This window comes from Vigna unguiculata, chromosome 6 (assembly GCF_004118075.2).
Source record: "Vigna unguiculata cultivar IT97K-499-35 chromosome 6, ASM411807v1, whole genome shotgun sequence".
Lineage (NCBI taxonomy): Eukaryota > Viridiplantae > Streptophyta > Magnoliopsida > Fabales > Fabaceae > Vigna > Vigna unguiculata.
Genome location: NC_040284.1, coordinates 17,773,802 through 17,800,585, shown reverse-complemented (window position 1 = coordinate 17,800,585; position 26,784 = coordinate 17,773,802). Strand labels below are relative to the sequence as shown.

At 29.5% G+C, this 26,784-nt stretch overlaps 5 protein-coding genes and 2 non-coding genes across 7 annotated transcripts; 3 read left to right on the top strand and 4 right to left on the bottom strand.

Annotated features, from left to right (window-relative positions):
* Positions 1–833: 833 nt before the first annotated feature.
* On the top strand, positions 834–4,708 carry LOC114188042. The gene is made up of 9 exons (XM_028076528.1): positions 834–1,130; positions 1,845–1,870; positions 2,175–2,256; positions 2,333–2,542; positions 3,459–3,581; positions 3,663–3,720; positions 3,807–3,880; positions 4,031–4,119; positions 4,203–4,708. The coding sequence occupies exons 1-9, from the start codon at positions 1,056–1,058 to the stop codon at positions 4,270–4,272; spliced, it is 807 nt and encodes a 268-aa protein (XP_027932329.1). The 5' UTR covers positions 834–1,055; the 3' UTR covers positions 4,273–4,708.
* Positions 4,709–4,769: 61 nt separating this feature from the next.
* LOC114188041 (small heat shock protein, chloroplastic-like) lies at positions 4,770–5,786 on the bottom strand. The gene is made up of 2 exons (XM_028076527.1): positions 5,453–5,786; positions 4,770–5,354 (listed from the first exon to the last, which is right to left on the bottom strand). Exons 1-2 carry the CDS (start codon positions 5,784–5,786, stop codon positions 4,864–4,866), a joined length of 825 nt encoding a protein of 274 aa, XP_027932328.1. The 3' UTR covers positions 4,770–4,863.
* Positions 5,787–6,857: 1,071 nt separating this feature from the next.
* LOC114188733 lies at positions 6,858–8,611 on the bottom strand. Its single transcript, XM_028077362.1, has 4 exons — positions 8,446–8,611; positions 8,093–8,200; positions 7,513–7,577; positions 6,858–7,408 (listed from the first exon to the last, which is right to left on the bottom strand). The coding sequence occupies exons 1-4, from the start codon at positions 8,527–8,529 to the stop codon at positions 7,261–7,263; spliced, it is 405 nt and encodes a 134-aa protein (XP_027933163.1). The 5' UTR covers positions 8,530–8,611; the 3' UTR covers positions 6,858–7,260.
* Positions 8,612–9,171: 560 nt separating this feature from the next.
* Positions 9,172–9,332, top strand: LOC114189357. Its single transcript, XR_003605660.1, has one exon. It is a non-coding gene; the product is annotated as a U1 spliceosomal RNA (small nuclear RNA).
* A 1,313-nt stretch (positions 9,333–10,645) lies between these two features.
* LOC114189364 lies at positions 10,646–10,803 on the top strand. The gene has a single exon (XR_003605667.1). It is a non-coding gene; the product is annotated as a U1 spliceosomal RNA (small nuclear RNA).
* A 570-nt stretch (positions 10,804–11,373) lies between these two features.
* On the bottom strand, positions 11,374–14,860 carry LOC114187381 (GDSL esterase/lipase At5g55050-like). The gene is made up of 5 exons (XM_028075626.1): positions 14,312–14,860; positions 13,200–13,345; positions 12,781–13,014; positions 12,169–12,415; positions 11,374–11,827 (listed from the first exon to the last, which is right to left on the bottom strand). The coding sequence occupies exons 1-5, from the start codon at positions 14,562–14,564 to the stop codon at positions 11,607–11,609; spliced, it is 1,101 nt and encodes a 366-aa protein (XP_027931427.1). The 5' UTR covers positions 14,565–14,860; the 3' UTR covers positions 11,374–11,606.
* Positions 14,861–21,193: 6,333 nt separating this feature from the next.
* On the bottom strand, positions 21,194–24,914 carry LOC114187207 (probable tetraacyldisaccharide 4'-kinase, mitochondrial). Its single transcript, XM_028075388.1, has 8 exons — positions 24,657–24,914; positions 24,396–24,519; positions 23,169–23,402; positions 22,810–22,959; positions 22,435–22,644; positions 22,042–22,101; positions 21,697–21,777; positions 21,194–21,588 (listed from the first exon to the last, which is right to left on the bottom strand). The coding sequence occupies exons 1-8, from the start codon at positions 24,827–24,829 to the stop codon at positions 21,427–21,429; spliced, it is 1,194 nt and encodes a 397-aa protein (XP_027931189.1). The 5' UTR covers positions 24,830–24,914; the 3' UTR covers positions 21,194–21,426.
* Positions 24,915–26,784: the final 1,870 nt, after the last annotated feature.

Below are 26,784 nucleotides of genomic sequence, written 5' to 3'. Positions count from 1 at the left end.
TGTTCTACCTGAGTTGATAAACACAAATTTATTCCTTTTAACCATTGTTCTTAATGACATGAATTTCTGCACCTCTCAACACATAATTCATATCAGTGTACAAGAGTCTTTAATGTGTATTAGAATATTTGAATAAACCTCAAATACTCACTCCTTATATTAATGCATACACTAAAAAACGTCATCATTGAATTTTTCTACAAGATTCATAGAATTACGCCAAACTCATATGACTCGTATTGATTCACATATTTTTGACAATGTTACGAAACTTTTGAAAATGTTAAATTTTTAACCTTTAGACTATTTGAGGTTGTGAAAAATAGGTTGTTTTCGTCGTCGGTTGTGCATAATTTTCTACTGAATGAGAATTCACCTAAGAAATCTCAATCGAATAGCAAGTGACTAATTTACAATTTAAAAGCTATGCTTTAACTAACAAACTTGCTCTATTTTATGATGATAGATTATATTAATTTATATATTGTTGGAAATGTTTCTGTATATATGAAGTTGATCTATGTGAGAATAAAATTTTGAAAGTGAAATTAACTGTGAGTCATACTTCATATTAATTTTTTTAAAAGATACTTATACCATATTTTGTATTTATAGAATTGAGATATTTAGACTAATAATTTTGAAATAAATAATATAAACTAGTATTTGATATAAATTAAATTTATTTAAGATTATATATATTTATAAACATATGATTTGTTTTTAATTGTCATAGTTATTTTTGGAGTTAACCAAAAATATATTGTAACCGTAAGTGGGTTATTATTAGCCAAGATAATGGTGTTTTATCCACCTAAAATCACCTTGCAAAGAAAAACATTACAGGTCCACCAAGGTTAGACGGCAGAAGTCAAAGAAACGGCGTGCCAATTCCCGTGGTTGGCCACGCGGCAGAATCTGATAGGATAAAGCGTCGTGGCTGCCCAAGGGGTTTCTGGTACCCAACGGAGATTGCACCAAAACATTTTTGGTGCAAGTCTCAACCTTTTTTTCTGTTCGGAACAAAGCAAGAAACCAAGGGAAGAACCAAAAAGATGTGGGTTTCGCATCATCCATTGTTTCTTCTCTACATTCTTTGTGGCCTCTGTTTTTCCCTGCAGTTCACAAGGGTATATATCTTCAATCTCACCTACTTCATACACTAATCATGTAGTTATAAAACAAAAATGATCCTTTTATGTGCTTTTGTTAGTTTTTTCGAATTTTTGCAAATACCCATTTTCCTTCTGGGAGGGATTTTGCTGAATTTAATCATTGGCTGTTTGGTTTTGCGTGAATTTCGATTATTCTTGACTCAGAATGGAGATCCAAGCGATTGAGGATCCTTGGTTCTTTCTCTGCACAAATCAATAGGTTCTTGTATGATTTTTCTACTTTTTCTACTTGAGGAATGGGAATTGAGCATTGCATGCTGTGTTTCTTACTTTCATAACGTGGTTACCTCCTCTTTTTGCTGAAAGTTTCATTTTGTTGCCGTGGACTATTTGGGATCGCTTGAATTTGGATTGCTATAGAAGGGAGTTGTGTTGTGATGTGTAAGGAATTAGTCCAGTTTCTGTTCATGCTGTGTTTTTGTTCTTATTTTCTAGCTACCTTTCTTTTGGCTGTTAAAATTGATCGGCATATTTTTCGTGTGAATCACCGTAGAAGTAGGAACTTTTTAAATTAGTATTGTGAGCCGTTTTTTGCAATCATCTTCAGCAGCTAAGTTAGGTCCTGGTTTTGTTTTGTTTATTTTAGTTCCAATTTCCAAAACTCGTGCAGTTATTTTTTCTAATTTCATAACGGTATAAAAATAAATATTCAATTGTTTCTTTGTACAGGGTTATGCAGATTCAAGTGCTGAAAGGTGAGTGAGCTTTAAACTTTGAGTATTTTGAACCAGAAGAACACAATTTTTAGCTTTCATTTTGGAATTAACTGCCTCACTTCGTGGTTATCCGGTTATTGATAAGGGCAAGGAATTAAATAACTAAAATGGTGTATGATTCGTAGTTGATAAACTTTTGTCGTTTGTTCGACGTCAAGAATTAGTATAATTTGTTTTATTTGTTTCCTTCTTTTACTTTCTTTTGGTCTATCTCTGTGCCTTTCTTGCATCTTGATCCAAGATTCAGGAATTGGTGTGGCTAATATATGATGTAGCTGTTCAGAATTTTGAATCAGGTGGATGGTGATCATCAAATACATTGCTCTAGAGAAAGAAGTAGAACAGCTTGGAAGATCATTCAAGAGGTATTAGAATATAGCCAAACAAATAACTCCCGTTGATATTAGGGTACATTCTCCTGATATATGATTTTTTCTGCAGTATTTGATGCCCTTTGTGGAGAAAGAAAAATATCATATCCCAAAACGGTGTAGGTTTCACCCTGACAATGACATATACAGAGATCAGGAGCAGCACAAGTTTCATATAGATATAAATGAATGGCAATGTGGGTACTGTAAGAAAAGTTTTTATGAAGAGAAACATCTTGATCATCATTTTGACAACAGGCACTCCAATTTGCTTAATTTGGTAGATAATTCTTCTTCAATACTATCTTTTATTCTTCTGTTAATGGAAAACTGTCTAAAATATCTCTGATAAGGTACAAATTGGGTTGGAATGAATAATCAAAATGCCTTCAGTCATTATTTAGTTAATGAATATTGTATTTTGTGACATTATTATGGTCATCTCATGAGGAACGTGGAGTTGTAATAGGGCCAAACTGAACTCCAGTACTGCTTACCGTTGCCCTGTGTTGATCAAGCTGTACATCATGCTTGTTTCGGCCTTGTCTAAATTTTAAGCCGAGCCTAACATATAAGAATGGACTCAATTCATGTCCAGGACAAAGTAAAATACTGAGTTTCTTTAAGCTCTCTCTATGTTTAGAGAGTTATCCCCTCTTGACCTAGAAACACAACAAAATATGTAGTGTTAGGTACCCCCATTAGTAATTAGTTGGTCATTTGTCAATTATATTTGTGACTGGGATAATTATAGTCATAAAGCATGTTTGCCTATAAATATGAAGAGGGATTGAGAGAAGGAATTAGTTGATGTATGGAGAGTCTTGGATCTCTCTCAAATATCCAGGGAATTTACTATTTTCTCTGTGTAGTTTCAATTATCGGTAATCTACCCACATCTGGGAAGGGATTGCAAAGTAGGTTTCATCGATAAAGATTCATATTTTTATTCACAAATCTGATCTAGTTTTATCATTTAGGAAGTAAATACTTGTTGGATTGATTTGTATGATCATTCCTCGTCAAAAGTAAATGATATTTCAGAGAACTTTCATATTTCAGTAATATGTTACTATGTTTAGCTTTGAAAATTTTGTAATAGTAACCCAAAAGATGAGAATTTTGGTAGCCTTCTCTGCTCAATCTGTGATGCAGTTGCATTAATTACTGAAATGAGATAGCTGTGTTGAATCCAGAATGAAAGCCACTGCTTAGCAGATGTATGTGGTGCACTGCACTGTGACCATGAATTGAATTCTGGTTCAAAAAAATCAAAGTGCAATCCTGCCGCTGCTTCTAGGAATAAACATCTATGTGAGGTGTGCTTTGGTCTATCCCTTGTTTTACAATAATAAAATGTAACTATTTTTTGTGTGTTTCTAATGTACCTTTTTTCATAGAGCTTAGCCAACAGTTGTTTTCCAATTAATGAGGGTCCTGTGGCAAGCCGACTTCATGGTATTACAATATTTCTTCATTCTTGCAAAATATTGTGCATTTATGGTGGTTTGTGAAACTGCTTTCTCATGTGAACACTTTGACAGAATTGTTCTTGCACCAATTCTGTGAGGCACACAGCTGCATTGGAAGTAGTCAACCTTTCTCAAGAGGGCGCAGGGTAATTCTGAAATCTATAATTGGTCTTATTTTCTTCAAATCATTTCTTACTTTTTGTATGCCTATGATACCTGTCCAACTATATACAATTTCTTGTATGAGTGATATACTGATACTCAATTTTCGTTAACTAATTTCTTGACATGTGCAGAAGAAGACAAATGTGTTCTACATCTTTCTGTCTATTTTGCTTGTGATACTGCTGCTACTATACTATCTCTACATTTACTTATATCAGAGGTATTTACTTCAAAGCTTCTCACTCAACCTTAATTTTACTAAATTTTAAGGGCTCCAATTAATGTTGGTCCTTTGTATTACAGAGGAATGAAAAAGGAAACCCAAGTGCTGAAGCGCATCTCACAAACCGGCAGAAAGAAAAAGCCATCCTAATTGATTGTTCTTTCCACAAAGAAGTTATCAATCAACATTTTCAGAAAGTGAAGGAGTCACTAATGGATGCAGTGTGAAGTGCACTTGATTCCCACCTACATTTTCAGAGAGCAAAAGTGTAACTGATGGATAAAGTATGAACTGCTCTTGAAATCCAGTTTACACCAATCTGCTATTTCCGGCAGAAAGAGATTACTAACTTCGAATGACCTCTATGTGTTTTGCTAATCTGTAAGCCAGATTCTTGTAAACTTTCTGAACACAAAATGGGCCTGCATGGCTCAGTCTGCCTTGCATGGCTTCTTGCATTTGATTGTGCGTGACAACACTAACGAAAGGAATAACATGAACCCAGAATGTATTCTTATTTTGTTTTCTGACTTGATTGGAATTTAATGTGTAAACCTTTATTTATCATCTACAGTGATTTACTTTATATGGCTTTTTTTTTTCGGAGAAATTCCTTCTGAAATTCTGTCAGTATCGTTGTGCTGAGGAAATAAAAATAAGGTTTCATTTTATCCTTCATGTCAGAAATTAGATGACATAAACTATGTAGTGGTGAACACAAACTTAATTTTTAGCTTAGAGTTATTGTACATCTATGTTAATTACTTTTGCGGAGGTGTTGGCTTTGGGAATTGTTACATGAAGAATTCCATCTTTGACCTGTGCCTTAATCTTATCAAACTCAATGTTTTCTGGGAGGGCTATTCTATGGTTATATCTACCATAGCTATTGGCAGGCCAATCTTCTTCATATTTTGTACTTATTTCTTCATTACTGTTTGCTTGAGCTTCATGGTGCTCTCTAAGTGTCTTCTCGGCCTTCACCACCAGCATGTTCTCCTCTACCCATATCTTGACGTCATCCTTGTTCATTCCTGGCATGTTGAATCTCATTCTGTAATCTTTCTGGCCTTCCTTTATTGCCCAAGGAATCTTTCCCTTACTGTATTCATCGTCTCCTGCAACTATCCAAGGTGAAGTGCTATCATAAACTAAGGGATTCTCCACCATCCTCTCCATTGTGTCCATCATTTGCTGCACAGTCCTTGCTACTGGAAATTGGTTCAACAGCACTGCATAAAGAGTAATCATTTGTCATTTGTCAAAATCACTATCTTCAATGTCTAGTGAAGGAATAAAAAGAAATTATGAATTATTACTGTTTAATTACCTTTAGGTGAAGCTTGTGGCACCCTCATCTTTGGCTGCAATTGCTGCTGCTGCTGCTGCTTTAACTTCTGCAAACTTGCTTCACCTCCTGCCTTAGCCTTTACATTATTGCAGAAAGTTCTATTCCCTGTGCTTGACAATGGTAGCAATTTGACACTGGAGAATTTGTTTATTCTAGTAGGTGAAGTGTGGGCATAGAAACTCATATTTGGTACTACAGTTGAGGCCATTTTTCTTTTAGGCAAAGATGCTAAGGGGATGTCAATGCTAATGGTAAGACAAAGGACATTGAGAAACTGATGTTTGCATTTAAATTTATAGGATGCATTGGACATTTCTGGACCCAGATGATAAAAAATCTGATCTTTTGTGATTGTGACTTTGGTTCTGGTGAGATCTGGAGTTCTCTACACAATTCTGCAGCTGCTATCCTATTTACATATTTGGATGGGGATTTGAAAACATATTCCATATTCCAATTTCTTTGTCCTTATCTAGCTTAAATCTAATTCAGCTTGTAGCAAATTATCGCGAATTCCTATTGTGGCCCACTTTTGTCATCTGGACCACAAGAAAAGAAGGGGAACAAAGGTAAAGAAATTACCTCTGCATCCTCATTTTCTTCTAACACTACTCTTTCACTTCTCTTATCATTTCAGAATTTATTTTTCGGAATACAGTAAACAATTTTTTTTTTTTCTAGAAACTAATCCCCTCTTGTTTTAGGAAAAACATTTTTCAGAAGCTTTTGATAGAGTATAAAGTAAAGCTTTATGGAGTACAGGAAGCTTTAGCCAAAGACAAATCCTTCCTTCTTCCAACCCAAAAAGATTAATATTTCTCACTCTCTCTGTTTAGGTGTAAAATAAGCTATATTTACACCTCGAGAGTTTTGTAGGTATAAGATGTGAATAATTAGTGTTCAAATTGTCCATTCTAATTTATTATGGGAAAGCTATTTTTATTTTTCTAATCTTATAAATATTTGAAACACTTATAAAGAGAGAGATAAAGCAAAAGTGAAGTATAAAGATACAAGTAAAGTTCTAATTTAATCCTCGAAAGATATACAAGGTATCATTCCCGGATTTTCAAAGATTGGTTGCACCAATTTGGTCTTATAAAGTAAACTAATTATCATCTTAAGGGATCAAATTATTCAAATATATAACAGAAGACTTATTTTAAAGCTAATTATATTCAGTACCGTTAAAATAGCTTATTTTGAAGAAATATTTACCTTTTTCTGTTGGCTTCTTGATAGAGAATAAAAAAAACTGATACCTTTTCTACTCCCAATCATGTTCATTGTGCCTTGTAAAGTTTTTATAATATAAGTTTTCACAGCGGAAAGATGAGCATTATAAGGGTTTTGGCATAATCACCAAACACCAGGAAAAAATGGGTTTTTCCATTAAAGTCCATAATATTTTTCAGATCACTTTGCAGGTAAGTCAAAAGAATTTTAAAGATTACAGATTTTAATAGATGAATATGAGTAAAGAAGAAGAATAAAGAAGCAAGGTACAGTAATTAAAATACAACAAGATCTAAAATGGAATCAAGAGCTCTCTAGAAAATACAGAACTGCCTTCGCAGATTATCCTTTCCTCACAAAAAAACAAGAACCGGAAAGGATGGAAAACCTTCCTTTATTCCCCTCTCTTCTCCAATAGTATTGATATCCATAATTCACCATTCATTGAACTCAAACCCTTCAACAAATGAAGCTATCAGAGTGCCATGCTGATATTTGACAACTGCCACCAAATCTCAAGCTATATTTGGGTGGTTAAACTAAAGTCTGCATCATTTCCTTCCTCTTGGATCCCTACTAAGTCCATGCTTCTTCAAAGTTTTAATGTAATTTCTCATAAGGGTAAACTTGTTGCTCCCCAGATGATAAAAATAGTCCCAGGAATAAATACCAGTCTTATGCAAGTCATCAAAATTGAACCTGAACCAGCCAAATTCAACAATCATGCATTGCAGTCTAGTTCAGACGGACAATAAAACAAGGACTCTGAAATTTAGAACCAATGCCAAAGCTTGTTGTGTTACCTCACCCCATAGTTTCCCACTGGTTCTGCAGACATGATTCCTACATGGCGTCTCCCAGATATCACCTGGTTCAAGTTCATCAAAGGAAGCATAACTAGAAAGGAACCAATAGAATTCAATTCAAAATCTCAAAATCGATTATATTAGAAAGGACATTGTTATTGGGCGCATTTGGGTAAATAGCTTGATTAAGTGCTCTTATAGAATAAGACCCTGTTTGGATAAGAAGGAAAATGAACTAACTCACGGCTTCAACTTTGTAGAAGTTCTTTCATCTAACGATTGTAGAACTAACTCACATGCATAAGTGGTTTTAATAATAAAGAAGGAAATAGGATTAAACTGATTTCCTATAAATTGTAGCTGTTTTCATAAGCTATCCTGTGGAGTTAACTGAAATAATCTGAAAACAGCGTAGAGACAAATCATGAGCTACTTTCACAATCTGCTGCCTCAACCACTTAAAACAAGTGCTTCTCATTATAAGCCCAAATATATATGCAAAGAAACTTTTCCAAACACATCCTAATTCAACCATTAAATGCTGAGAAGCTCCCAAAACCTCTGCTACGAGTAGTACCTTTTCACCTCCAATTGACCTAATCTTCCCATCAACTGCGGGACTATTTATTCTGAGAAATTCAGCTGATAACTTGAACATTCTACCATCGCCAAATTCCACCTCTACCTGAAACAAAAACAAAAATTTTAAAACAAGAAACCGTGATCATTATTACTTATGGAAGACATAACAGTTCCATCAATTCTATTTACAAATTTCAACCTTGCAATAAATCTGAAAATTTTCATCAATTGACGCATGCTCAAAAGATATTAACCCAATCTATTGCAACCTAAACGATTAAATATAGTTAAGGAAAAATACCAATAGAAGGGTGGGTATGAAGACAATAGAGAGAAAAAGTAACTAACGTGTTTTGGGGCATGAAGAGAGAATCTGGTTATGCGCGCAGTTTCTCCGGCCACTGTCGTCATTCTCCGAATCGCCGCCAGCATGGTTCCAAGGTAGTTCTCCAAACACAGGTTTTGTTCACTTCAGTAGTTTCATTCTTACTTCATCTGCACTGTGGAATATAGTAAGAGTTTAATATTTATATATTTTCATAAATATTATATATACTATATAACTTAAACAATTATTATAAAAACCAACAAATTTTTCATATGTATAAATATAACAGTTTATAATTAAATAATAAAATAAAATCTTACAAAAAATACTTAATTTAAGATAAGAGTAATGTGGAAATTGAATCATTCTCGATGAATGTCAAAATGTTCTAAGATTTTCTCATTGTAGTTTGGTCTAGATGATTAAATACTGAAGTCTTACAGAATGTTTCTTTATCTGTGTGTGGCTTTCATCAATGGTCACAAGAGGATATGCAGAATCGAAAGAACAACATCAATGGGTGTGTAAATTGTTTAACCAAGAAGACACAGAAACATGTCTACTGAATGATTGAAGATGAAACGTAAGAGTACATCCCATGCCATCGATTTGTGGGAGATAAATGCTCTTAGAACATCACATACCTGTGCATGATCATTAGAAGTAGATTAGTCCCACACTGAAAAATTCAGGTAATGTAAGGGATTGGACGAGCTATAAAATTTAAGCTTTGGCAACGTTAATATTCACTTACCTGGGTGGGGTCAATAGACGATCAATAAGGTCTATGGCCTAGGGTACTGACCTCCATTGCACATGGGAGGGGCATTACTCTAAGGTCTGTCCTATGGACAGAACCTACATCATAATTTGTGGTAGTGGGGGTTTGCGTCCGCGCAGCCCTCTCCTATTCCTAATTCAATATTTATCTATGTTAACTAACTAATGCTGTCTGTTTTCTACTTGGTTTTAGTTTTTGTTTATTAATAAACATTGTTTTCTGTTTTCTACTTGGTTCTAGTTTTTGTTTATTAATTAACATTTTTTTTATAAGTTTACTAATCAATGTATTCTGTTTTCTACTTGGTTAGTTTTTGTTTATAAGTTTAACAATCTTTTGTTTATAAGTTCACTAATCAATGTTTTCTGTTTTCTACCTGGTTCTAGTTTTTGTTTATAAGTTCAACAACCTTCCTGTTTTCTTTTTACTACTTTGGTTCTAGTTTCTGTTTGTAAGTTTAACAATCTCCGTATACTAAATCTATGCAAAGTTTAATTGAATATGGAATTTAATCATTTAGTTTGGTAATGATAAAGTTCCAATAGTTTTAGATTCGGTTTTGTATTTAATTTAATGAATGATAAATTGATTATAGAAATGGTTTCCAGAACTGGAAAAATCATAGGGTAGCTTTGCTTAAGAATGGATCTATATATATATATATATATATATATATATATATATATATATATATATATATATATATATATATATATATATATATATATCACAATGAAATACACCAGTGGAAATCCAAATCTGTCATTCATATTATGATCTACATTTTAGGTCTTCTTGTTTCTTCATCTGATTCATGTTCTTCGTGTAACATTCAAATTGAATGACTATATAAAGTTGCATCACTACTTTCACATGGTACGATTAACGTTGAAGATATCTCTTTTTTTCTCGGAAAATCTCTAGAATTACCACAACTTAATTTTCAATTAGTCCCTGACCAATCAAATGAAATATAAATAACCTGCCCTCCCTTATTTAAAACAAAGGGTGAAACTGTTGAAATGTGGTAAATTGAGAGTTACTTTTGAAAGCTCAATGCAAAATAGATTTTGCACTAGTTAGCTTTCCAAACTTACTTGAAGCACAATTTGAGAAAATGCACATATATTAAATTTATGTGGTTGGTTCAGTGTCGGAAAAAAAATTGTTCTCATTCAACATATAAATCTTTATCTTTTAATTAAATTTGGAAACTAAATAAATACATAAATTTATTATCTTTCAATTGATTTTAGAAACTAAACACATATTAATTCTATGTTAGAAAATTAATTTTACAGGCCTTTTATAAAGAAACAAATGCCAAACAAAAACCTCCGATGTTTGAAGTATGGTATGCAGAAGAGTCCCACATCAAAAATGATAGCGAAAACAAATTGGAGGATGAAGTATAAGATTGAAAGTAAGTGAGTGAAAACTTACATACCTGGATGGGGTCAATGGACGATCAAGAAGGTCCATGGCCTAGATCAGCGGCTTTCATTGCACTTGGAACGCCCCTGCTCTAAGGTCTACAATATTGTAGTACCTACATCGTAATTTGTGGGTGTGGGCCTGCGTTTTGCGCGGCCCTTATATAACTGTATTGAAGACTTCTATTCTATGAGTTCAAATATGTAGATATGTATGGAAAATGGTAGTTGTTAATTTGTCTAATACTTTTAAAAGTTTATTGTAAACGTGTTTTTATGAATCAAAACTAATTTAATTAACTTTTCAAAACCGATTTTCTTGAAATAATATTAATTTAAAATATGTTATAAAACTGATTTTCATAGTGTGTTTGGTTTCACTTACAAACTTGTTTATTGGCATAAAACTGTTTTTACACTTACAGATTTTACTCCTCCTTGTTTCTTAGCTATCGTGCTTTCTCATCCAGCAATTCTGTGATCCCTTACGATAATTTCTATCCATGTTCTTGGATCACAAGATCAATTCAATCAAACTAACTACTTAGTTTTGTGTTGCATTGCCATGTTTCATATCGAAAGTTCACAATAACCACAGAAAGAACAGAGTATAAACTCCCCACTGTACTCAACAAAACAAGTATTATTGAATGTAATATGTCAACAAACAGGTTAAAGTTTCTCAGAATCTGAACCAATAATACACATAATTAAATGACAATGGTGTGGTCATCTTTAGTACATAACCTTTGTAATATTTTTTCATTATACTTGAGACTTTATTTAAGAAGACTGAATTCTGATATTACTGGAACTGATAACATTAAGAAGCAAAGGTTTAGTGCTATTGGTGTGAATCCTTTAAACAATAATCTATTTTTCCTTTCTCTATTCTGTTGTTGTTTCATAACAAGTAACCCCAGAAAAAAAGTGGTAGATTACAAAGGGTAATCACTGATTTTCCAATTCAGATAGCCAATAGCTGTTCCATATTAATAGGAGATATGAATTTTGAAGGTCCTTTGAATATTTCATCCACAAATATGCGAGAAGCTGCCTCTGTCGGATGGAATGCATCCCAGAAAACATGGTCTTGTCTGTTGGAACAAATGCTTGACACTGGTAGACATGGAATTTGTGCATTCAACTCACCAAGTCCACAACAAGCACCTTTTACATTAACAAATCCTGAAAATGGAATACACACTTTGGTGAACATCTTCTCATCTCAATCTAAGTAATTTTCTACAAATCACATACTTTTCGACATGTAAGTTTTTATTACATGTTTTGTAAAGTTTGTGATGGAAGATTTGATACTACGAGTCTTCCTATTTATATACTAGTTTTTTTTTTTATTCGATGCGGGACTTTTAATTCATTTTAAACGCTTATAATGATTATGAACTTGTTATGAATCATTTTGAAAAGGTGTATATGAAAAAATTTGTCTGAGGCATGGTGGTGACCTAATATCCAATATCTACACCAATAATAATGTAAAGGTAAAAAGGGTAATATGTTAATACCATAAGAAGTTGGATTGTGAATGAGGTCTTGGAGGGCAGCATAAGTATCAAAATAGGAATAATTTATGTCTTTTTTCTCCAACTTCCATTCCTTTAACATGTATTGAAGAGCTTCATTGTATTTGGCTGACAAATCATTTGCTGCAGAAGCACATTCTGTTTTGTTCTTAAGCCTGTATGCAGGGCAGCACCCAATTGGACCAACACCAGCAATCTCAAATTTCTTTGCACCATTGTTGTATAATCTCTGCCAAACCAAAATAAAGTATGTGTTTAGATCCATTTTTGGTTACCTAAAGTTACATTGAAATATCCATCAACATGGTTTTAGACAAATGTTCATGAAGTTTGCAAGCACAAGTTAATGTTAGGTCTTTAGAGGAGGAAGATTCACTGGAGAGATATAATACCAATAATACCCGAGTCCAACCACATAATTAACATTATTCTCAATCCAAAACCTTTAAGACAATGGGTCTATGAGTTTTTATCCTTATAAGGTGTTCAACTTCTTGGTTGTTACTCAATGTAAAATTTAGACTCATAATTGAATTTTCAACTGTTCAATCACACACCAAGTTGTTGCTTACTTTTTACAACCATGTCATTTACCTGTAGTTGAAGTTTCAATGTGGAAGCCATGGAATCTGCATACTGTTGAGGAGTGTTTTTATTTTGAAGATCCTTTGAGTCAAAATAACCAAAGACATCGTTGCCACCAATCACCACAATGAAAATAGACTTTGAAAGGTGTTTCTCAAGAGAAGATGCTTCTATTTGCTGTCTAAGTGTTTCATGCACTTGTGAGTAGTAGTCCACTTGTTTCTGCAAAGGAATTGATTGCATCTGCAAGAAATGTCTCATAAGAGATAACTCATTTGGGGAAGATTTTCTTATTATTTTGAGGTGCTTCTTAAGGGTCATTTTGCTCTTTTACTTTTGTTTTTTTTTTCTTGGTATAGTAATTCCTGTTATATTATAATCTCCTAAATATGATGAATAAAAGTAATAGTAGAGAAAATTGTACTTACAAAACCTTTATCTGAGGCATTAAATATTCCAGCACCTCCAGAGGCAAAGTTAACACCATTCAGAAAAGATATGTTTTTGTTGGAATTGTGAACTTTTGAGAGAAGGGAGAGATAAGGTGGTGAAGTGGGTAGACCCAATTTTTCAGCTGTCACCCAACAATTCATTTCATGCCAATATTAGCAAAACACAATTTGTAACTTTGTGCTACTATTATCAATATGCATGCAAAAACAACAACAAATAAAACAATCATATTAACTTTTTTCTATTTTTTATGTCCAATACAAGTTTTCATTGCCCCTAATAAAAAAGAAAATGTCTTTCTTTTATTTACCACATTGCTATAAAGAAAGTGCCTTTGGTTTCCCTACATTCCATGTTTAAACTATAATTTTCTTTCTGAAGTCAATACAAAAAAAATATACTTTTTTTATTCCCATGTTGATGACCCTTTTAGGACTTTTGGAAGTTATCCCATCATCCATGATTTTCTTACAAAAGAAAATATATGAAGAAATCAATGAGTAATAGGTTAAAGTGTTGCCCTCTGATCCTTGTCCATGTTAGATATTTATTGAAAAATTATACTTTGACTCCTATTTTTTGATGTGATTTAGTATAAATCATTGATTCTTTCAGAAAAAGAGATAATAATATATTAATCAATGACCCACACTAAGTCATATTAGAAAATAGAGGGTGAAAATAAAAAAAATACGAGTCATATTTATTTGTATAGAAAAATATTATCCAATTGAAACTTTTTAATTCTAGTAAACGATTTTTTGACACATAAATAGTTATTTGACAACCCATTTTTAAGGTAAAATAATTATTAAAAAGTAAACTTTTATATTTATAAAGAAAGAAGGTAAAATAATGGATGTAAAGTGAGTGTAAAAATTTGGTTGGTAACACAGCAACATAAGACTTCTAACTTACTACACATGCAGCAGAAGAGAAACATGCAGAAACTATAAGAAATAAACAGGAGAATAGAAAGATTTCAATGATGTAAGTTAAAGATTGTTCATCTTCAAATACTATGCGACGCATAAAGTTTTGATTTGATGACCCAAATCACAGAGTAAATCAATCTTGAATCACTCACCAATTAAATCTGCAGCATTTTTGCCATTGGTGAATCTGCCGGTGGGTTTCTTAGTAGGAAAATCAATGCCATAGTGAGGAAGAATGGCCTTTTCAATGGATAAAGGCAAGTAATTGTTGTTGCCAACATCAACAAGTGAGTCTCCAAACACATAAACTGCAGGAGCCTTTTGTGCCTCCAAGTGTTCTAAGCTGAAGAAGATGAAGAAACAGAGAAAGAGAAGAGAATTTGTGATCACAGTTCTGTTTCCCATGTTGGAATGATCCTTCTGAGAATTGGTGTGTGGAAACAGACAGAGATTTAAAGATGGAAAAATCAGAAAGTTGATGAGTGTGAAAAGGAGAATTGAGTCACAGAAATTGAACCGAAGTGTAGTCTCAGATATTGAATGTGAACCCAATCTAGTTCATATCATGTCTTTGATTTGTAATAAATTGGTGTTTGGTGATGGCAGAACCACACATTTAAATTGTCTTTGTCTCTCAGGAATATTGAAGTCACTAACTTCTAAATTTTCATAGACACAGTGTGTGTATATGCATACAGTCCTTTTATCTCATTTTGAATTCATTAGTTAGATAAATGAAATAATAGTTGTGTTTGATTCTTTTTTAGAAAATCAATAATATCTCTTATTTAAATTTTTCCTCTTTCCTCTCTATTAACATCCATTTTGACAATTATTTCAGTATAAAATTATTTGGGTTAAGTAAATTTGTAATTCTTAAAATGTGAGAGGAAATTAGAATTTATTTCTCTCAAACTTTAATTTAGTTTATCTTTAAACTTTCAAAATAAATACATTTGGTGGACTTAACCTAAATTACTTATATTTTTTTGTGCTAAACAAAATTTATGGTTGAATTAATATTTAAGTTGTGTATACTATTTGATCGAGTTAAATGTCAATTTTGAACAATATTTAACAAATAAAAAAAATTAATTTGTTTAGTTAAAAAGATTGAATCAATTCATTTTTTAATTTTAAAGACTAAAATGTATCCAAAATTTAAAACATGAATGAATTCTAATTTTACATCTAACTTTAAATATTAGAAATATATTTAATCCAAATTATTTATATAAAAAGTCTTATATATTTAATATTTAATTGGATATAATCAAATTATAATTATAATTGCAATTAAATATATTTGGATGTGACTACTTGCAACATTAACATTATAATTTATACTATTTATAATAATTAAATATAAAAAATTTATATAATGTTATAAATTTATTAAAACTATTAACTTTCATAATATTTATTTATATTTTAGTTAATTTTTAATAATATAAATTTGTTCTTTTATAATATAAATTTATAGATAATTATATACTAAATGTTAAAGCATATATTTATATCATTAATTTTAAATTCATAATTTTTATTTCTATTAAACATGTATTATAAGTAATATAAATACATTTAAATGTTTACTTAAAATATAATTCAAATCAAAATAAAGATTTGTTTAATATATTTTATAGAAAAGGAATATTTTTATTTTTTATTTTTTCTAATTGAGTACGAATATATTTAATTTTTTAATTATTTTAATTCAAAATTATAAGGTACTTTTATTTTTATATTTTTTTAATAATTAATAAAATATAATATTTTATTCACAGATTTTTTTTGTAAAATATTATTATACTTGTAAAATACTTAAGTTATATATATATATATATATATATATATATATATATCAATTTATATTTTATTATTTAGTATATAATTATCTATAAAATTAATGAATATTTTAAAGAATTGAAATTTATTATTAAAACTTTAATTTTAGATTATTAAAACATTTTTTGAAACATAAATAAATATTGCAAAAGTTAATAATTTTCATAAACTTACAATACAATATTAGATTTTTATATTTAATTATTATAACTAGTATCATTTATAATTGGAAAATAATTTTTTGACTACTAAATTTTGACAACTTTTTCTTACAACCTTAGGTGTTATCTTTTATGTGGTTTTTTATTTCTCCTTTTTCTCATTTTCAATATTCAAAAACCATTTAGAATATGACACCTCATATTGTAAAAAACGTTGTCAAAGTTTAATAGTCAAAATATCATTCTTTTTTATAATTTTAAGTTTATAAATAGGTCATCAGAATATAATTAATCATGATATTATTGTAGTTAAATTTTAAAAGATCATTAATGTATTATAAAATAATGTAATTTTTTCATAATTTTTTTTTTTGGAATGTCTCTCGTTAAAGAATGTTTTCATATATATATATATATATATATATATATATATATATATATATATATATATATATATATATATATATATTGGTTATTAATGTGATGATTGTCTCCGATAACTGATAACTACTTGATAATCACCTTTTAGTATACACACTATTTTACTCTTATTAATTAACATAACTTAGTTTATTAATTATTTGATGTTTAATTTTGTAATTTAAAAAAAAATTATAAATTTAATATTTTTATTTTGATAATAATTAGAAGAATTAATTTTATATTTTTATTGTTACAAAGTAAAAATTAACATGCAATAAAAATTATTTTTGGAATAAGTATATCATTATTTTGTATATATAAAGGAGATTCTCCTTTTTTTTATGTTCACAATTTAAAATACCAATTTTACTTTTTAAATATAATAATTTTTTAAATTTTTTAAAATTGACAGTTACTTTTACCAGTTTTTTATAAAATCGACTATCTTTCCTTCTTTTCTTCTTCTTTATTTATCAATGGTTATTCTTTCATCTATTTTGATATATTTCATTTCATTTTTAATAAATATAATTTAGTTTATATATTACCTTAATAATATTACAATATTATCACCTATTAATATAATATCACACATATTTAAAAAATGTATACACAGATTATGTTAGTATTATCTATATATATATACACATGGAGAGAGAGAAAAGTACGAGTTTGAAAGAAAACGACTAATAACCTTATTATATTGAAATTTTAAATTAAAAATAATATTATAATTTTTTTTTTCTATCTTGTATGAATTAATTTATAACCAATTGAAGTGGAACATATTGAATATCTTGAAAGACCCACACACACCATTTATTGGCAAAGAAAAAAAAAATCCATGAAGAAGGTTGATGCTGCAATCAATTCCTAATATGAACACAGCAAACATCAATGATGAGGCTTTTGTTAACATTAATTTCAAAGGAATTAGTTCATTGAAATGCGAAGTGATGATCTAAAATCTCAGAAAATTTGAAAAAAAAAAAGGTTTTTTCAAGAACTAAAATTTGACTTCCCCTGGAAGGTATGGTCTTGTTCTTTTATTATTCATGTTTTCAGATAAAGTTGGACAAATTTTAAGCCTCACACATCATAACTTTAAAACCAAACCAAACCAAAGGAAACGGTTTCAAAACAAAATTTGCCGACAACTCAGTCTCTGTCTTTATTTCCACGCGGCATCGTTAATGCTATTTCAACTACTTATTAAAACAAACTTTTAAATTTTAAAATTTTATATATAAAAGAAATTGTTATAATTTGATACTTGTCTATTTCAAATTATCTGTAATTATAATTTTTATATATAGATTAATAATAATAATTTTATTAATTATTGTTATTATAAAAAAGTGAACATATATACGTATTTTACTAGTTCATATTAAAAAATGTAATATTATTTTGAGAAAATAATTATTTTATTCTTTTTAATTAGAAGTACTTCTTTTTCACAGTTCATATTTAATTTGATAAGATTAGTGAACATTTGATGTCATTCTATTAACTCTAACTCGTGTTTAATTTGATGTTTTTTTCATAGTAAAAGGCATTTAATATTCTATTAGCTATGATTTGAATTTGAAATTGTAGGATTTTAAGTACATGTCAAATTTATATTGTTCTCAAGCAAAATTTGTCTGTCTTAAAAGATACTTATGCTAAGTATAACAAATAAGTTAATTATTAATTTTCACGTTATTTGGTGGGCGCCGTAAAAAGATGTATGACGTGGCTCATTATTTTTAGTTAAATATAATACTTCAAGGTTTTTTTATTTAATTGTTATTATTTAACTATTAAAATAATTCATTCATAATTCTAATAAGAATAAAAAATAAGAATAAAGCCTTAGCTTATACTGTGTAAAGTGAGTTTTGATCCTTCAAAGTTTTAGTTTCTTTAAAAAAAAAATCTCAAAAATTTAGTAAATTTTAGTCTATTAGTAAATGAAGAAATAAAAACTTACTAAGGTTTTATAGAGAATAAAACTCAAACTTAGAAAGATCTCACCTATTTACCCCTTAAATCCCCCAAAGAAAATTAGTCTTTATATTTAACTGGTGATAAGTAAAAAGATAAAACCGACATTAAAAAGTATTAATCTACATGCATGCTGTAACAAAGTAAATGTATTTACCTAACATAATTCTTTGATTTTCTCTCATTTATTCTGAAATGGAATTTCCGCGATATTAAAAAATTGTATTTCAATACAAGTAGAAGCTAGTCAAAGAAATATTTGAGTTAGGAGAAGAAATTTGCCAAAGACCTTTAACCCAAACCTCACTCTATATGTCGAGAAAAATCATATTCCATTCAAACAAGTCTTATCTGTTAAAGTTGAATTGAAGTGGACTTATACAAACATAGTTTTATTTCCCATTCTTTTTTTTATATATTAATACATTACTTTCTGTCATTAGTATTTCAATTTTAAGATTAATTATAATTTAACAAAATTAATAATGATCGAATCGTAAATTATTATATAATTAAAAATGGTCCATTTTTAATAATAATATTTTTTATGAAATTAATACAATCTCACTATAACGAATTTGAAAAGAAAAAAAAAATGCTTAGAATACCACATAGATAAATAAAAACTGTTAACTAACTTTCAAAATACATTTATACACAATTCCCTATTGACAAACTTCTCTCCCTAGTTATATAAAAAAAAATGAATAATTTCTATTTTTTTCATTATGTTTTACATAAGATGTTTATCCTTTAAAAAATTTATAGTAGCTACTCTAATGTTTTCTTTCTTTTTAGTTGATATGGAAATTATGAAAAATGATAATAATCACTTAAAATGACATTGAAATTTGAAACATCAAGTTTGGCTTCACCATCTAGTACATCTAAAAAACCTTGTTGACCTACAAGACTGTCTTTAATAGTCCTAATATGAAATATTTAATTTGAGTGATATCCAACATCAATGTAATTTAATTTGTTGTGAAATTAACCATAAATTCATTGGAGCAAATCCAAAGTAGAAGAAAAAAAAAACAATAGAAGGCATATAATTACTCATAAACTTATTATTCAATATATGTATCAGATTTTGAATAACATATTTTTTATTATTATATTTTAATTTAAAAGATGAAAAGAAAACATATTTTTTTAATAAAAAAAATAGAATTAGTGTAAAATTAATTCAAATCAAATTGTATAAATTGGTTTATTCATTGAAGGATATATATATATATATATATATATATATATATATATATATATATATATATATATATATATATATATTAAAAAAGTCATGACAAATTTAGAGAATCCGAGAAGTAGATAATAGACTTCTATTACATATTTGAATGCTGTGCTAATGTTAACAAATTTTTTAACTTGTATAATTATAATGATAATTTTTAAAACAATTATTACTAATCGAAACTAAGCTTTCAACTTAATTATATAATATTGCAAATCACATTATAACATTTAGTAAATCGAAATTCAGCATAATATTTAATTAAGTATAGTGAAAGATGTTATAACTTGTCGCACCACGTCGCAACAATCACTATCAATCCGTTGGATACAAGTCACTATTATATCTTAAACAGCTTCAACTTATTATTATCATAACTTGTGTTGAGATATCTACAAAGAAAAAAAAAAAGGAAATTGTGATATTTGTGACCTTATTGATGCTCTATTTGGCTCTGTCCCAATCGAAAATTTATGAGTTTAATAATAACACGTTACCCTCCGTTTTGTTTGAGTTCATGGCAAGCATATAAAAAAAAATTATTGGTTCATAAGTAAACAAGGGAAAGAAATAGTGTGAAGTTAACATTTAGTTATGATATTTTGTTGTTTGCTTGTTTCAATATATTTATAAGTCTTTCATAATATTAATACCTAAAATTCAATAATTCTATAGTTTCTGATAGTTCAATTATTTTATGTAACTTTTAGTTCAACACATTGTGTGGTGGTGGTATTCAAAGAAACTACAAAATTACCCTATAAAGACTAATTTTAGGGGATTCGTTAGATTGGCAAGGACTAATCCTTCCAAAGATTCTTTGAGCACTTGTTTTCTTGATTCTAATGAAAACCTATGCGTGATGCTGTGATGCTATTATTCTTGTTTTGAAGAATAAAAATCCATTTTATAGATGAAACTCTCTTCAAATCTAGACATTATCTACCTTTTGGATCATGCAGGGTCCTATTACAGGTTAATCAAGAATCAGATCAATCATTTACACAAAGATTGCACTAGGTGGAATCTACTTTTGAGGTCTGGAAGGATCTCAGGGAAAGATATATCAAGGAGATCTGTTCTGAATTGTTGAATTACATGAAAAGGTTGTTCACTTTCAAACAAGAAAGATGATTAGATTATGATGCCGATTTTATGGATTTGAACTCTACCTCATCCTCTTCTACATCATGAGATGGGAAAGAACAATCTAATTACTGAAATAAGAATTACTCTACAAATGATACCTGTCGTTTGGTAATTTCAAAGACTAAGATAATATTTTCAAAACTTTAGAAACTAAATTGACTAATACTAAGAATTTCATATGCTAAATTGATAAAAAGTAAAATCCGGTCTTGAAAAAACAATCACTCTACTCAATTTGGTCCTTAAAGAAAAAGTAACTAAATATTCCTCAAGATTATAAATCAGAGATACTTTAATTGTTCCATCATTCACCCTTTGTGCCTAGTACATTATCAGTCTCTGAAAAACAATAAGTATCAACTTTATTGGTCCCTTGCGTAATTCGGGGGAAAAAAACCATCAACTATATAAAAGTAACCAGGACCAGTGACATAGGATAGGACTAATGTGCCGGAGGCCATTCTAATTTTAAATGGTCCTTCAGAAATTTCTTAAAGCTATCCTCTGTGCTTCCACTATAGGGTAGAATCTTCAAAACAGAACAGAGAACAAAAACTCTAAATGGATACAATTGCTTAAGAATTTCAGGGTCCCTATCATAATCCTGCCAAGAAGAAATAATGATTTGATTCCAGAGGCTAAGAAATATATGTAACTCAATACTACATACACTACACACAACAAAATGTATATGGGAAGTATGACTACTTACCTTTTCAGTTATTACAACAACTGGTTTGGAACCAAACTTCTCCTCTAGTTCTCTAAGTTTGGCTCTGATTATCTCAATATCCTGGATTAATTGAAAATATACAATAAAGTAGCATCTTAGTCAGTGTCTAACTAAACCACATAAGAAAATTCAAAATAAATTAATAAAATAGAAGTAGACAAGGCTCAATATGATCCTCGTGCAGTTATCTTACAAACCATTGTCCATTTTAACAGCACAGCACAGCATCCAAAAAAGCACAACAGGTTTAAATGGTGTTTTCAATTAACATGGTATGCCGTCAGTCAACAAATTATTTCTTCCAAATTCAGGAGAAAAGTGTACCTTGGCATGGAATATGTGGTGATCACTGAAATCTATTCGATCAACATAAAGTGCTCGCATCTGCATCAGCATCAAGTTATCTGCAGTTTAGAGATCAAATAATAAATACAGACAAAAGTAAGGAGAAAAGAAAGTGAAAATCCACTTAAAATCTATACAGCGTTGTGACAAGAATGCCACCCACTTAGTTAAGCATTTCATTAAATAGTATTGAGTTATTTTACTTCTAATACATCCGAAAGTTAAGAAATTTTACAATTATATGATTTTAGATAAAATGGTAAAATGGTAGATAAGTCTTAGGATGTTAAAACGAAACAGTCAATTAATATGTTTGTGTCTAGATATAAATAAATTTCATTAGGATAAGGAGTAACTAGTACGGAGGAATACCTTTTGAATCTGCTTCACAAAAGGCTCCGCAGAACCAATAGCAGAAACACATAATACAGTAGTTTCATGAAGAGCCGTCAATGGTATTTTGGCATTGATAGTTCCCACCTCAAATAAGTAAGTTGGATCCATTTTTGTAAAGAAAATAGAAACAGACCTTTTAATCCTTAAGATCATTGATTCAATATCCTTGAGAGTATGCTCAGAAACCTGTTCTACCAAAGTACAATTTTCAGTAATATGACAAGCTTTTAAAATTCAGCAAAACCAAAATTGCTCATGCAAACAGCAAAACTACACTGATGAAAGAAAGCTTGCCAAAAAGGTAAGCAATTTTTTCTTAAAAGGGAACTACATATATCATTTTTATCATACCAAATCGGCATGATGGATTACAACTGCATCTGCTCGCCTAAGTGCAGTCAACGGCTCCCTTAGCGGTCCACGCGGCAATAGTTGAAGGTTACCCCAAAGAGTTAATCCATTAACCATTACAATATCCAAATCTCGCCACAAGCTCCAATGCTACCTTACATGTAGATAATACGGTTTAGACCAAATGCCACGTCAAGGCAAAAGATAAAATCTTAATTTCAAGCATTTGTGTCACTAGCAGCGAAGCAGATCACAATTGGGGAACAAGGTACTTTCAGGATATCATTAGCAACAAAATCATGAGGTAGTAAATCAACAAAGTGAGGAAAATAAACAAGTGGGGAGAGGAGTTGCATTACCTGCATAGCATCGTCAAGAACTACAACCCCAATTTTTTCTGAATCAAGACAATCATGAACCTTTTGTTCAAGGTATTGTTTTTCATGCCATGAAGTCTTACAAATATCAATGTAGCCATATTTTTGGATAAATTGCCTTGCAACAGCAGCTCGGTTAGCACCAACACCAATCTTGGTTGGTGTCCCAAGTAAATGCCTCCTAAGCATGTTGACTTCATCCCCACCGCCATAACCCTGCCAGACATTGACCGCTTCAGTTTAAACTTAAGAGCACGAAAATCAAGAAAAACGGTCATAAGTTCATAGCCAAGTGTCATTATTTTACATGGAAGTAAATACTAAAGGTATTGCAAAACAACACACACATCAGCAACTGTAACATTTAATTATTAACCAATTACCAAACTACGTCAATAATTTATGCACTTATAATCATAGTTATCTAGGCCAGTTCAGACTAGCAAGTCAAACTGGTCTGATTGGGAAACCAATGATACACATAGTGTGATTGAAAAGGTTACATACAATTATTTTCTCTCATATCTTTGCTTATCCAGGAGCCTTTTGGCATCAGGATAAGTAAGATTTTTGTTTTAGTAAGAAATTTAGCAGCCATGAATCTTTATAACTAGTTCATTGATCTGACCAGTGACTGGGTTAAAACACTACTCGGATACACCATTCAACAAACACTTCTTCAAAAAATAAATAAATAAGATTCTCTCTTAAGTTAAAATTAGTTTAAATATTAGCTAATTTGTATAAATTACTTCATTTAGCTTCTTTAATTACTTAATTTCAACAAACATAAGAAGCTTGAGTGTTCATAAGAAAGTTTACATGAACATGTCTAAGGGGTCTGATAAAATATATTTTCCATAAACACTTTTAGAAGAAAAAAATAAGAAGAAAAAATAAAATCAGCTTTTCCATAACCTAGAATCAGCTTATGTATAAACTAAATTATAAAAGTTATTTCACATTAGTTTTTTTTTTTTAATTTATGTATAAGCTTATGAAAAACTAATTTCATTTTTTTTTTGTTACACTAGAAGTGTTTAATAATCAATTAATAAATAAGCACTAAGAAAACGAACAATTTATCTAATTAAATTAATCATTTATGCTTTTTCTGCTAACTGTGAAAAACAAAATCACTAGTCTACAAAAATTGAACCAAGAAGAGACCCTAACGGCTATTATTTCGGGGAATGAAAAAGGAAATACCCTGGAAAGAACTAGAGGTGAAATTCCGTAACGCGAAAAGCAGAGAGCGATGAACTCCACCATCGGCGTCTTCCCATTGCCTCCCCAACTCAAATTACCAACACTGATCACACGAACCGGCAAACTACATACAAAACAACACCACCGAAAACACGGTTAGTTAGTGAACTTAAGGATTTGTTTGGATAAAGATTAGAAACGCGATTTCATGAATTTCAATTTCCCAAATTCGAAAGCGCAAACTGAAAAGGAAAAATTTACCGTTGGACTTGAAAGAAACGGTGTTGGTAAAGTGAGCGACGAAGTGAGAGGACGAGTTTGTAGAGTGTGGAAGAAATGGAAAGGAAAGGGAGCAGAGAGCGGTGAAATGGAGTAAGGTGAGAGAGAGTGTGAGCGTAGGCTATTTCATTCACTGCACTTCTCAGTTTCTCCATCAATTTTCTTACTTTCTTTTCTTCTCCTTCTTCTTCTTCTTCTTCTTCATGTAACCCTTTCGCCACACCCTAACTCAACACACCAATTAATTTTCAATTGTTTATTATAATACAAAAATTATTTTCCTAATAAATTATGCAAATATTTTCTGATAAATATAGAAACTTATCGAAAGTTTATATTCAGAAGTTATTTTCCTAAGATCTTTAAAATATAAAAACAAAACTAGTTGTATGGAGAATTAAATGCCTTTAATTAAATCATTTTAATATGATAAATAAGTTTGTCTTTACATTAAATCCATACACTATTATTATTTTTCTTTTGTATTATACAAGATCTTCTTGATCTTCTTATAGAATACTCCTTCTAATTTTTAGAGTGTGTTTTCATGAGTTGAAAGATTTAAAGAAGATGGATATAATTGATTAAAGTGGATTTGAGGATGAAATTTGTATTGTTTTTTTTAAGTGATTTAGAAATGATATTGAAATAGATTTGAGAGTAAACTCTGTAAAAGTTTGTATAAGATGTGACTGATATAATAAATAAAAAATCAAATTTAATTTATGAAAAATTAAATTATTAAATTATCATTGGTATTAAATATAATATAAAATGGTAATTAAATAAATTGTAATTAATTTTGAATTTTTTCTACATAAATTAAAATATTAAAAATATTTATTAATTAAATAAAATGTATCCATATACAAAACAACATCAACTTCCTGCCATAACATAACAACAATAAAAAAATAAAACACAAGACTTATCTAAATACAAGATTAAAGCACTTGAAATCGGATATATCAATAATGAGATCGGGTAAGTGGAAAAAAAGGAAACAAGTTGAAATCATATACAAGTAGAGTGTAATGTATCCATTCCATTACTTCTTCGTATCTCCATGAAAATTCTGTAAATTTTGGGTATCATATGAAAAATCAAACCGACCAACATAGAAAAAAAGAGAAGTAGAATAAATGAAACATCTTGTTTTTTATGCAGACCTTCAACCTATGAGTACAGTTTTAGCGATACAAATACTATATTTTTCAATATAATAACAAAGGATAAAATAATAAATTTACAAAATTATCTTGTAAATCTTTTCAAAACAACAAGATCAAAATTACAATATAATCTCACAAATCATCGTCTATTATTTACTTTTCATTGAAAACGAACAACATTAATTACAAGAAATCTGTCCATAAAAAGACTGACGTCCTTTAGTGCAATAAAATATTACGTTGATAATAGTCATAACAAAAAACTAATGAGCAATGTTATTTAAGAAAATTGTACTACACTAAATTGATTAAGATACTGAAAGTTAAATCGATATTGATTAAATTATCTTAATAACTAAAAATATACAACATAATGTTAAAATACAATATTATAGTTGTATACATCCTTCTATTTTAAACAAAATTTTAAAACTGAGTTTTTATCGATTGATTGATTTTACCAGTTTGATATCGATTTTATATTTCATGGATTTTGCATTAGTTTTTTTTTTTAGCGATAAAACGTGTGGGTCCCGTTCAGTTATGGAGAAGCAGTTGATGAGTTTAATGTTTTAATTTAATTTAATGTTAATAATTAATTGCAAATGTTGATGATACTTATTTATTTTATAATTAATTAATTTAATGTTTTAATTTATCTTATATATATATAATACCATTTTTATCTATATATTTTTATATACAATTTTATTTTTATAATAATAATAATAATATTTTTCATTTTATAATCATTTACTTTTAATGTTATAATAGACCATAAAATATCATTTTTTATGTTATTTATATATATATATATATATATATATATATATATATATATATATATATATATATATATATATATATATATATATATGTGTGTGTGTGTGTGAATGAGAACAAAATTCATCAATAAATTGTATAACAAATTGTTTATC

Bases quoted from the DNA above. Each gene is read 5' to 3' on its own strand.
- LOC114188733 (XM_028077362.1), bottom strand. From the start codon at position 8,529: ATGCTGGCGGCGATTCGGAGAATGACGACAGTGGCCGGAGAAACTGCG. The intron at 7,578-8,092 runs GTACTACTCGTA...AACTTGAACCAG, and splicing joins GGTCAATTGGAGGTGAAAAG to GTGATATCTGGGAGACGCCA. The intron at 7,409-7,512 runs GTAACACAACAA...TGGCTGGTTCAG, and splicing joins GTGGGAAACTATGGGGTGAG to GTTCAATTTTGATGACTTGC.
- LOC114188041 (XM_028076527.1), bottom strand. From the start codon at position 5,786: ATGTCCAATGCATCCTATAAATTTAAATGCAAACATCAGTTTCTCAAT. The intron at 5,355-5,452 runs GTAATTAAACAG...CTCTTTATGCAG, and splicing joins GCCACAAGCTTCACCTAAAG to TGCTGTTGAACCAATTTCCA.
- LOC114188042 (XM_028076528.1), top strand. From the start codon at position 1,056: ATGTGGGTTTCGCATCATCCATTGTTTCTTCTCTACATTCTTTGTGGC. The intron at 2,257-2,332 runs GTATTAGAATAT...TTTTTTCTGCAG, and splicing joins CTTGGAAGATCATTCAAGAG to TATTTGATGCCCTTTGTGGA. The intron at 2,543-3,458 runs GTAGATAATTCT...TGTTGAATCCAG, and splicing joins ACTCCAATTTGCTTAATTTG to AATGAAAGCCACTGCTTAGC.
- LOC114187207 (XM_028075388.1), bottom strand. From the start codon at position 24,829: ATGGAGAAACTGAGAAGTGCAGTGAATGAAATAGCCTACGCTCACACT. The intron at 22,960-23,168 runs GTAATGCAACTC...CATGTAAGGTAG, and splicing joins TTCTTGACGATGCTATGCAG to CATTGGAGCTTGTGGCGAGA. The intron at 22,645-22,809 runs GTATGATAAAAA...TTGGTAGAACAG, and splicing joins TAATCCATCATGCCGATTTG to GTTTCTGAGCATACTCTCAA.
- LOC114187381 (XM_028075626.1), bottom strand. From the start codon at position 14,564: ATGGGAAACAGAACTGTGATCACAAATTCTCTTCTCTTTCTCTGTTTC. The intron at 13,346-14,311 runs GTGAGTGATTCA...GTTGGGTGACAG, and splicing joins AAATGCTGCAGATTTAATTG to CTGAAAAATTGGGTCTACCC. The intron at 12,416-12,780 runs GTAAATGACATG...TTGGTTTGGCAG, and splicing joins CATTGAAACTTCAACTACAG to AGATTATACAACAATGGTGC.